The 12,425-nt window shown below is 47.9% G+C and overlaps 1 protein-coding gene across 1 annotated transcript in view; it reads right to left on the reverse strand.

Moving 5' to 3' along the window:
• APBA2 (amyloid beta precursor protein binding family A member 2) overlaps positions 1-12,425 on the reverse strand; it is a 154,172-nt gene that overhangs the window by 32,770 nt on the left and 108,977 nt on the right. The window contains exon 5 of the mRNA XM_029238011.1: positions 11,430-11,466. Within this exon, the coding sequence (XP_029093844.1) occupies positions 11,430-11,466 (37 nt within the window). The remainder of the gene's footprint in view (positions 1-11,429; positions 11,467-12,425) is intronic.

Raw genomic sequence — 12,425 nt, forward strand, 5'->3', positions numbered from 1 at the left:
GGTGGTGATGGTGGTGATGGTGGTGATGATGGTGATGGTGGTGATGATGGTGATGATGGTGATGGTGATGGTGGTGATGATGGTGATGGTGATGGTGGTGATGATGGTGATCATGGTGATGGTGATGGTGATGGTGATGATGGTGGTGATGGTGGTGATGATGGTGATGATGGTGATGGTGATGGTGGTGATGGTGATGATGGTGATGAAGGTGGTGATGATGGTGGTGATGGTGATGATGGTGATGATGATGTGGAACAGGGTGATGAACAGACAGCAACAGACTGATTCACCCTGCAGGTTCAATCAGTAGGACCTGGAGGGGGCTTGGAGGAGGAAGGATGGAGAGCTAGAGAGCTCACTGCAGGGCTGGATGGATACAGCTGCTACTCACTGAGAAGAGGACCCTGGGAGCGTTCTGAGCTTAGGGGGTGGGGAGGATTCTGAGCAAGTTTAGTGGCAGGAGCCTGGAGTCCCCCAAAAGAAGCTCAGGGGGCAGCTGGACTCAGGAGTCCCAGGGAACTGCATGTCGATGCCAAGTAAAGCTGCAGGCATGGGAGAATCACCAAGGGGAAGAGGGAGCCGGGTGGGGGCAGGGCTCTGCTGAGCTCCGACGCTCTCTGTCCAGGCGGTGGAAGGTGACCGGCAAAACAGACAAAGAAGGGCACACAGACAGAGAAGGTGGAGGGCGGCCAGGAAAAGAAGGGCCTTAGAAAGGGAGGCATGCCCAGCTGTGCGGCACTAATGGGAGGAGAAAGGTGCCCCAGTGCTTATGGGGCAGTGACCTTGCATATGGGTTGAGGGGTGTGAGGGAGGAACAGAGAAGGAGGCAGCCAGTCCCAAGTCCCAGTTAAGAAGCAGAGGAAGTGAGCATGGGGGTGTGGGCAGATGCAGGGCAGGATACTGTGTTCAGAAGCCAGTGGCCAGGAGCGTGGAAGATACAGGGGAGGAAAGATGTCAGATGGGCTGGGGATCCAAAAGGCAGAGGGGGACCTGACTCCACCGGGAGGAGGGGCATAGCCCTGACTGGACAGGGCGGGAAGGATGGACAGGGAGCAGGCGGGGCACGGAGGCCACGTCCAGGAAGCACCCAGATCATAGAAGAGCTGGCCTGGGAAGGGCCTGGAACAGGGAGAGGAGGCAAGAGGGAGGAACATGAGACTGGGCAGACCCGGGGGTGGTGTCTGGCCCCGAGTAAGCTCTGCCTGCCCCCAATACCTTGCCCACTGCATCGGCCTGTCCCAGAGCCAGACGCCCCAACGCAGCCAGGGCAGTACCTCTGAGAAGCCGTGCAACGGTAAAGGTGATCCTGTAAGGCTGATGTAAAAGAGAAGACGCTGTCTGAAAGCCAGACCATGGGACACTCCCGGGGAGAGGCCACGCCTGGGTCTGCAGGCAGGGGGCAGCATCACTGACGAAAGGGCTGAGGGATCCACAGGGCGGAGCATTAGACACTGGCTGGAGATAAAGTCACTGACCACTGGGAGGAAACGACTCAAAAACAGGGAGTCAAGGAAAAAAAGGTCAAAGCCAAACCTGATACAGTGCATAAATCTGCCCACGAGGAGAACTCCTTCCCAGAAAAAGCAGGATGAATACAAAAACTGGCAAAAATAGGAAAAGGCGTATGCAATGAGGTTGTTTCCTGCAGCCCTTTTTGTAGCAGCAAAAAAACTGGAAACCACCCCAATGTTCCTGCAGAGGGAACATCCAACTGCACGGGGGTCGGGCGGGTCTCTGGAGCAGCAGAGTCCTCCACACGCTGCCCTGCCCTGCGCAGCGTGGAACTCATCACATCCAGGATTCAGGATTCAGTTTAAAAAGCAGGATGGAGAGACGGGGGTTACCCAACTCATTATCCAAGAAAGGGGAAGATATGCTTATAAAAAAAGTATGTGAAATGTCAAAAATGCTTATCTGCAGTGGGAGGAAAGGACTGAGGGGAGAGGGGTAATAGGGAAAGGAACTGAATATCTGTACATATACGCTGTTATGTATGTTTGATTTTTGAACCATAAGTACTTTATATAATTATAAAATGAGATTAAATTTTAAAAAGTAAATTCCTAAGATTTAAAAGAAAAATGAATCTAAATGTGTATCCAGTTATGACCTAATCACAAAGAGAAGAACCATTCCCAATGATTGTCAAATGCAGTGATTTGCTGGTACATCCCTTGTGAGCTATACTCTAAAGACAAAAGTCAGTGCAAACAAATCTTTACTGTATCTATACTGTAATCCAGTGTCCTCAGTGACACTGGTATTGCTATTCTGTGACTGCTGTATGATTAGTGGAATAAAACAAATGCAGAATTATGTTGGTGACCTTGAGGCTGGGGATTTGGGACCTAGGAAAAGGAAGATACAAATGTAAAAAACCCTATAGTGCTAGCAAAGCATCAGTATGAATCATGATGTATTTTATCTTAAAAATATACAGAATATTAGTTACTTATATATACATATGGGTAATTAATTATCCCCAAAGTTAGCAGCTAAAATGATACACATTTATTATCTCAGTTTCTGTGGGTGGGGAATCTGGGTGTGGCTTAACTGGGTGCCTCTGGTCAGGGTCCCTCTCAAGGCTGGAGTCACCAGGACAATCAGGGCTGTAGCCATCTTAATAGGAGAGGGTCCACTTCCAAGTTCACTTATAGGGCTGCTGGCCAGAGACCCCACGTGGGCATCTACCTGACAGAGCCACTCACAACGTGGCAGAGTAGGCAAGCAAGAGAGAGCAGGAAAGAAGTCACAGGCTTTCGGTAACCTAATCTTGGGAAGGACATCCCTTCTGTCATATTCTGTCCACTAGAAGTGAGTCAATAAGTCCAACCTGCTCTCAAGGGGAGAGGTTACCCAAGGCCACAAATACCAGCAGGTGGGGCTCACTGGGAGCCATCCCACCACAGATACATTTCTTACCCTTCTGACCAAATCAGTAGCAATGAGCACCCACAGTGAGCAGATTATAGTCTCTTAGGACGAGCTCCCAGGGCTCCTGTTAGAAACAACTTGTCCTAGTCCTCAATTGAGAGATGTTTAAGATGAGCCTGGAATATCTAGTCAAACCAGAAAGCCAGGAAGCTACCAAAGACGACAGAGGTCATGTTGACAGGACTCGGGAAGCAACCTCGGGAGGCTCCCACTGGCCAAAGACAGGACAACCTCAACGCCAATAAGGATAACATCCACGACGCAGTGTGACACGCCAACCGTGCTTCAACCCTAGAGTGCCTGATGGTGCTGATCTGTAGAGGTTGTTAGGGAAACTTATTAATTTAAAATTTTTTAAATAAAGAGAAGGAATCAAGTAGTTAACTAGCTTTTTCTATATGAACTGTACTCTGGGTAACTGAATATTTGACGAGGGCAAGTTTCTCTGCAGAGGAAAACTCCAAATAATCAAGAAGAAATGAGAAATGATGGAACTAGAACACCATCATTTTGCAACCTCTAATCAATTACTGGATCCAGACAATGATCATTAATGGTTGCTAATATTACAAAGAGAGAAACAAAGAACCAGCATGTGCCTCCTGATGGAAAAACACAATACCTATGAAGGTTGGGGTTTTTTGCCGGAAACAACCAGACTAAATCTGATCAAGCCTCTTTATCTAAACACCCAACATTTTACAGCAATAACCCCAGGAGGATGCAATCAGCAAAATCAAGGCTGCAGGGCACTCCATGAAACAAATGATACAGATTCTTCCACAAGAGCAGCAACAAAAATATTGTAAATGAGAAAAAAGAGAGATGGATAGAGAACCTATAAAATAAGACGCATAAGAGAATGGGACACGTAGCTGATCTCAATGCATGGCCCTTTTCTGGACCCTCATACAGATGAGCACGCTGTAATCTGGGGGAAGGCAAACACTGCCTGGGGATTAAATGATACAAAGAAATGATTATTTGATTTTAGTTGTGGTAATAGTATCGCAGTATCTTTAAACACAAACTTCCTATCTTTTAGAGATACATATTCGAAACATTTAAAGAGGATAGTGAGATCTGAGGTTTGCTTTAGAATAATCTAGGAGAGGGTGGGGATGTAGATGAAGCAAGACTGGCCGCGAGCAGGTCGAGACTGAAGCTGAGGACGCAGGAAGCTCATCATAGTATTCTCTCTTCTTTTGTATACGTTTGAAATTTTTTATGATAAAAAATTAAAAGGATGTATCTCCCCAAAAGGCATCATTTTAAAAGAAATCACTATTCTAGAGCACTGTTCCTTGTACTCTACCCAATCAATTAGACAAGAGGAAAAAGTAACAGAAAACAAGAGTGGAAGCAGCAAAAATCATTCTTATTTGCAGACGGCATGACTGTGTACCAAGAAAAACCCAAGAAAACAACTAAAAATCTACTCAAAAAAGAAAAGAATTCATTAAGGCAGTTGTTCCAAATTTAATATATTAAAAAATCAATAGCTTTCTTTGTAGCTACAAATAGTAATAGGTTAGAAAAAATAACGAAACAAGAGATAAGATTTACAAAAGCAATAAAAGGGATAAAACACCAAGGAATAAACTAACAACATGTGTGCTGGATTTTTACGAAAAAAATTTTATTGATGAAGATAAACAAGCTTGAATAAATGGAAAGATAAGTCCTTTTCTGGCTAAGATTCTATACTGTAAAGGTGACACTTCCCCCATATAGATAAATTTAATGCATGGCGTGCCAAATTAAAAAAACAATAGGAATTTTTATTGCATAACTAGATAAACTGATTCTAAAGTTTCTATGGAAAAATAAATATGCGAGAGGATCCAGGGAATTTGTGATCAGGAATGATGGTAGCAAGGGGAAGAACTAGCTGTACCAGGGAATAAAATGTAGTATAAATCCAGGAAAGCAAGCAGCCTGGTTCGGGAACCTGAGTGGGCAAATCAGTGTAACAGATCCAGAAACAGCCCTACATGTACATGGCAAATTTAATGTATGATGAAGGCTGCATTTCAAACCAGTGGAAAAAAAGATTCATTGAATAGCTTTGGCACAACTGGTTAACTGTCTCATTTGAAATGTAACTTTTCCTGGATCCATATACCAAAGTAAATTCCAAATAAACCAAATATTTAATTAATTCAAAATAAAGGCTCTAGAAGAAAACTTTATCTTAAAAATATCTTAGGACTGTGAAGGTCATACTAATCTCAAAAACTCAGTAACCTCAAAGGAAAAACATGAATACACTTGACTACATAAAATGTTCAGCAAATTTTAAAATGTACAAAAACAACAAAAAGAAATTCAAGACAACTGTAACCTGGGGGAAACTTTTGCAATATAAATCAAAGGGCTAATTTCCTTTATATGTAAAGAACAGCACAAATAAATAAGAAACACCAAAAATCTGATAGAGGGATGGGCAAAGGAAATAAACATGCAATGCACAGGGAAAGAAACACAAACAGCTTATTAGCATAGGAAAATGGCATCTGGGATTCACTTCTGATGGAAAATATGCACGTGAAACTACCAAGATACCACTTTCCACCCATCAGCCTGGGGCTAAGAGCAAACAGGGGGATGGCACACAGTACAGGTGACCCACATGCTCACACATGATGGAGAGCCATGTGACCTCTCTACCTCTTGGGAAAGCAATCTGGTCATCTTTATCCAAGCAGGCATGATGCTAACCTGTAACCCCGCTCTATCCAGGAAGTGCTTTTCCAAAACAACTCACACCATGGGACTTCCCTGGTGGAGCAGTGGTTAAGAATCTGCCTGCCAATGCAGGGGACACGAGTTCGAGCCCTGGTCCGGGAAGATCCCACATGCCGTGGAGCAACTATGCCCATGTGCCACAACTACTGAGCCTGAACTCTAGAACCCGTGAGCCACAACTACTGAGGCCTGCGCCCCTAGAGCCCGTGCTCCACAACAAGAGAAGCCACCACAATGAGAAGCCCGTGCACCGCAACGAAGACTAGCCCGACACAACTAGAGAAAGTCTGCGCAGAGCAACAAAGACCCAATGCAACCAAAAAAAAAAAAGGAAGAAAGAAAAGAAAAGAACTCAACTCACACCTGATCACAAGCACTCACCCACGAGGCTGCTCAGTTTTGCACAGAGTGGAAACCATGTAACCATCAGTCCAGAGGGGGCTGATTAATACCCCATCGTAGGGCATCCTAGGGCCACGTCACTGACTCCTGTGTTACCACTTGAATAATTAGGTGAATTTATAGTTGTTGTCTCTACCAAGAAATCTATCAAGAAGTGGAATCTACCAAGAAGTGAGAGAACTAAGTGCAGACCCATGTGGCCTGTATCTATTTTAAGAAAAAGGTCTACAATCAACTATACTTCAATAAAATATTAAAAAGTAAATTAAAAGCTCTATGTATAGTCTTATATATGTTCAGGAAATTTCTGGCAGGATTCACAGTAAATTTAACAATGGCTTCTACTGCAGAGAGGGATTAGGGGTCTGGGATGTGCAGATAGAAAAGAGGAAGGTACCACAGGGATTTCCAGGGTAGAAATCATTTTTCAATCTTATGGCTCTTGGATTGATCCAAGCACTATTCACAGAAAGTTTAACAAACCTCTATTGGTGAATAAATGTTCCCATTTAAAAACAGGTCCAAGCCCTATTCATGCTGAGCAAATAGAATACTGGAGACAAGATCTCACATGGTTTTGTTTGTTTCTAACAAGGAGGAGTCTTTTTGGTTTTCCTAAGCCCTCTATGGAACGCTCTGCTCTCTTCTGACTCCCACCCTCTGGCCAATAGCACCCCGGACCCAGGGGGCCCACGTGTCCACCCAGGCCTGCTCTGGGCTCGGGACCCCTGCCCCTGTCACAGGCTGACAAGGAGGAGGTGAGAGCTGCCTTCAACTTAGGAGTCTTATGTGGACAGGTTCACCCCAATTGCTTACTTTAAGAGCAAACCAAGGCTCAGATCTGAAGTGCCCAGTGTATGAATATAGCCAAGTGGCTTCATCACCACCGTGAGGACCCCTCAGAGAGGGAAGGTGTGAGGTGAGCTCAGCCCGAGCTCTGGAAGTCGGGGGATGAGGCCCCCGTGATCTCCCAGCACCCACGGTGGGACACTGACAGGTTCAGACAACAGGGTGTAAGGACCCCTTTAAGGGGCCCTGGACTGGAGAACCAGCGGCATCTGAGCACGAGCCCAGGGTCTTGGTGGGGTGTGGGTGGTCCAGGACACCTCACAGGAGCCTTGGCTGCTGGACCAGGGGGAGAGCAGTGTGAGGAACAGAACACCATCTATCAGCCTTTGTTTGGTGCTGAAGCTGCTGCTGTGGGGCTCCATTGCCCGAGTCCAGCACCAGACTTTGGGTTTTAATAAGCACATGTCTGGTTTGATAGAAAAGCTAGACTTTCACATATACTTGTTCAGAAGCAGGTGACCCTCTGGCCCACGTGGACGCATGCTGCCACCTCCACGGCCCGTGGGAGGGAACATCCTGGCGTTCCTGCTACTCCTTGTCGCCTGGGGTGCCTCCCCACGGGACGGTGGGAGGGTTCTGTGCAGGGGTTCACCTCCACAGGTACCCTGCAGTGTCAACCTTCCAATCCAAGAGGGTCCGAGAGGGCCAGCATCTTTCCACAGACAGTGGTCACCAGGGGGGGCTCTTCCCTCAATGACTTGGTGACTCCGAGCCTGAGTGGGGCCAGCAGCTCTGATATCTGGAAGGTTATCCTCAGTGGGCTCCCCAGAACTGGAGCTGTGCATCTTCACCAGGTGAAGGCACCCCCGCTCCTGCTGCACCCGGCGGGCTGCTCGGACAGTACAGCAGGGCGCGGCGAGCTCAGACCCCAGCCCGGTTCCCAGCCCAGGTTCCCATCCCGGCTGTGCAGGGACCACCTGGCCATGCACCCTCTCTGAGCCTCGGTTTACTCATCTGTGGCAGCACCGTCCCTGGGGGTTGTTAGGAGGTCACCGAGTCAGCATGGTTAAGGCATCAGCGCCGTGCCGGGCCCGAGTAGTGCTGACAAGGACTATCTGGCCCGTTACTGATGGTGTTGAATGAAGGCGTATTAGGGAGTCAGGAAACCAGCTCGGCAAGGAAGGCGGGCTATCAAGTACCCAGACGTGCGTCCAAGGCCCAGCTCCGCCCTTTGGCAGCCATGGGGCCTCGGAGGAGCCTCACTGCTTCCTAACCTGCGAGTTAGGCTGACGTGAAGGAGATGCACAGGGCCCAGCACAGGGACTGGCACAAACCCAGCGCCTGAGACATGTGAAGACGGCATCACTGTAACTGCTATCATCTTTCATTATTATTAACAACACAGGATGTGAAGTAAGGCATGAGTTGGGACTGAAGGCTCTCCCTCATCAAGGCTCCAGGAAGGTTTCCCGCAGTGCAGAGCTGGCAGAAGGCCCACTCCTCCTCAAGGTCACAGTGGGTCTTCTCAGCCCTTGAGACCTTGGGCCACAGGACTGAACGTGCCCGAAGACTCCCCCGCACTTGGAATGCTCGCCTGCCAGACGGGGTGTGGCCGACACCGAGGGCATATCCCCTCCAGCCCCCTCTCCAGACCTGCTCCCCTCCTTCCTGGAAGCCCAGTGGTCCAGGCAATCCTGAGGTTCAGGGTGCAGTCACTGGCACATCTCTGGCCGATGGGAGACAAAGAGGTCATCAGGGACTTTAAGGTTCAACTAAACACTCAGAGTCATGAGGGCTCCTAAGTTCAACCAGACGTGGGGCTGCTTCCTCAGAGGGAATAAGGCAGGAAGCACAGTCTGTCGGCTGGATTCTTCCGAGAGTCCGCACAGTGTCCACACAGCCGCCCAGGCGCTCGCCTGGAGCACGAGGGTAAGAAACGCCCATCAGGGAGGGTGTGTGGAGCCATCCCAGTGTCCCAGGAGACAACACCTCTTACACTCACTCCATGGGTACGGCTTCCAGGGGCCCCTCGAGGGATACATCCGGTTACAAGGTACCCTCCATGGGAAGTCCAAAGCTTTGTACCCCGCAAAGATGCATCTTCCATCGAGACGCAGTCACCATCTTTCCCATCTCTACCATGGCTGGTGTGGACTTTTGCCCTTTTCTCTCTGCTTCCTGCCTGGAACAGGAAGTGGTGTCCGGAAGGATACGGACACTGGCTGGGGCTGAGGTGACCCGCCCGAGGAGAAGGCCGATTCCCGTGTCACAAACCCATGGAGCCAGGAGCCACTCGCCTCTGGACCTCTGTACACAACAAACTTCCCTGTTTGGACAAGCTCCCAGTAGGTGCATGGAAATACATTCCTAACTGATCAACCTGTCTAATTTGGGGGTGGTTTCCCCACATTCATTCCATCCTAGGGTGTTTCATCATTATCTCTTCCTGTTCCTGAGTCAGACTTTTGGTCCTTCAAGTCTTTGTTGAATATGAATCCTCTGCTATGAAGGGGTGTGTGTTTGCTTTAAGATCGCTACGTTTTCGTAACAGTCGAAGGGCTTCTCTTCTATAGGACACTCTAAAGTAAGGCGGTCCACGCTGGTTTGAGCTGGTCACAAGCAGCCTTAGCCAGTCTGGGTTGGTTGGAGGCAGCTGTTTTGATTTGGTCTAGAACAGTCAGCTGGTACAGAGCGGGGAGTCTTCTGGAAGTCTGACTGCTAGAGGTATGACTCGGGGCACCCAGGCACACACTCTGCTTCCCGGTCCCTCCCCCTCCCCTCCCTGCAGGTGTGAGGGTGATTCAAGCCAGGGGAGCTTCATGTGCAAATCATCCCCCCAGACAGTTTGAGGGAGTCCTGCCCAAATGGCGCCATGCAATATGTTTAAAAGTGAGCTTTGGGACTTCCCTGGAGGTCCAGTGGTTAGAGCTCGGCACTTTCACTGTGGGGGACCAGGGTTCAATCCCTGGTCGGGGAACTAAGATCCCACAAGCCGCACGGAGTAGGCAAACAAAAAAAAAGACAAGTGAACTTCTTGGATCCACAAGAGCCTCCATCACCAGACCAGTGGACTGGCACAGCCCCATCCTGGCATCCTGATCACCAAGGAGACTGGAGCTGGGATGTACCACATCCTCCCCTAGGAAGGAGATGCTGGGTCCTGCCAGTCCCTGGGTCCTGGAACAACCACACTAGCAGGCTGGATTGGGATCATCATAATCTACTGTGACCTGATGAAAACCAGTGTGATCCAGTCTGAACCAGCTAAAATGTACCCCAAACCACATGTAAACTGCTGAGCGAAATCCATCTGAGCCTACTGGAATTGGTCAAAATGGGGTCAAGGCTATTTGAATTGTGTAATATTGGTTCCGACAGTTCAAAACTAGTTTTTATCCAGCTGGAACAACACCGAGCCAGTATAACGTGGAACCAGTTGCAACCGGGTTGAGCCAGTGAATTCACTTTTAACCAGTCTGAGTTGGGCTAGCCTGATTTAAACCAGTCAGTCCCTTGAAAGGGAATTTGAGGGCTTCAGTTTCCCGGGTTTTTTTAGTTCTTTACTAAAAAAGAAAACCAGGGTAGCGAAAGTCTAAAGTCATTTACTTCTGAAGATTAATTTACCTTGCTCGCATAAATATTCATAAAAATCAATTACCACCTTATTGAAAGAATTAATAAACTTCACATTGTTTATTGTGACCCACTAGCAAGAGCAGGAATCAGCCTCCTGGCAAAGCAAAGATTCTACTTTTAAGAGGCTCTTTATCGTGTGGTTGGAGGGCATCCTAAAGGAGTGGCGGGGGTTCCCTGATGCCCTTCAGACAACAGCCAAGCAGGAGTGCTCCCCACACCAAAAGTGACACAGAACAGATCAGCTGGGTTTTGTTTTTTGTTTTTTTTTTTGCGGTACGCGGGCCTCTCACCGCTGTGGCCTCTCCCGTTGCGGAGCACAGGCTCCGGACGCGCAGGCTCAGCGGCCATGGCTCACGGGCCCAGCTGCTCCACGGCATGTGGGATCTTCCCGGACCGGGGCACGAACCCGTGTCCCCCGCATCGGCAGGCGGACTCTCATCCACTGCGCCGCCTGGGAAGCCCTGGGTTTTTTTTTTTTTAATTGAATGTTAAAATACAATATTAACCTCCTCAAAAGAGACAGGAGAGTGGAAGGAAATGAAGAGTCTTTAAAAAACAACTAGCAGTCTAAATTTGGATGCAATTATATCCACCCTAATCAAAAGTGTTAGATCATAATTAGCAGCTTATACAGAGACATTTCAATTTATTAATTCAATCATCGTGTCATGTGTGAGGCCATTACTGAAAGTATAATTAAATGGGATGGTCTCCTGTTCCCTAATCAATTGGATCTTCTCCCCTCCCATTGAAGACGTGGGGCCGAGCTCCTTGCCTTATTGTAGAACTGCCTTACCCTTGAAGGTGTGTTTTCTACACAAGCTTTGTGGGAGAAAACCAAAAGTCAAAGTCCCAGTTGCTTTGACATAAAAATATGTCAGCTGTCCCCTAAGAGAGAAAATCCAGTCACTTACCAGCCACAAAACTTGGAAATGATGCCACCTTCTTCGTCTGTTAGGAAATATGAAAACACACACACACAGTAGGTTTAAGTAGTTGGCCCATAAGATCTAGGTTAAGATGATTAATTACCATAATTAATGGTGGTAATTAATTATGGTGATTAATTGATTACCATAATTAATTAATCATGACTGGTCTTCCCAAGAAGTCAGCTCCTTACAGCAAACCAGTGTCTTTCTGGCGCCATGATGTTTGGGCGGGGTACGTGTAACCAATTCTCATGGAAAACCTGGGGTACAAAAGGCCATCAGCTAAAACCAGATTAGCATGTCACTGCTAGAAGGAATATACCCAGTGGTTCCCTAACTGGTAGGCATGAGAATTTCCAGGCACATCTTTAAAAGCAAGGAAGGAGACCAGACGCCACTGCATGGGTGGCCACAGTTATTTCATCCAAGTTAGAAAATCTCATCCAAACCATGTTATCCAGAAAAGGGAAATAACTTGCTTAAGGCCTTATTCTAATAACCTCCCCATCATGGCAGTGAAAGTTTACATGGGATTGTTTTTTAAAACCACATTGTTGGTTTAGAACTGTGGCTCTCAACCCAAGCGATTTTTGTCCCCAAGGGGACATACGGCAATTTCTGTAGACATTTTTGGTTGTCACAACTGGGGGAGGAGGGCTGCTACTAGCATCTAGTGGGTAGAGGCCAGGGATGTGTCTAAACACCCTGCAGTGCAAAGAACGGCCCTTCACAACAAAGAAGGATCTGGCCCCAAATGTCAATGGTGCCACCCTTGAGTAATCCTGTTTTAGAACATGACTGTCAGATAATGGGATAGAATGAGTTTCTGTCAAATCGGGGAGCACCAATGTCCCCCACGCACCAAAGGCAACACATGGGCACACTGTGGTGTGGGTCTGAGTCAACAGGAAAGGGCCTTCCCTTCCTCGTCCTGCAGGGCCACCGGGCTTTGCTTGATGGGACCCCCCTCCCCCAGGC

The sequence above is a fragment of the Monodon monoceros genome, unplaced genomic scaffold (assembly GCF_005190385.1).
Source record: "Monodon monoceros isolate NGI ecotype Baffin Bay Population unplaced genomic scaffold, NGI_Narwhal_1 Super_Scaffold_21, whole genome shotgun sequence".
In the NCBI taxonomy this organism is placed as follows: Eukaryota; Metazoa; Chordata; class Mammalia; order Artiodactyla; family Monodontidae; genus Monodon; species Monodon monoceros.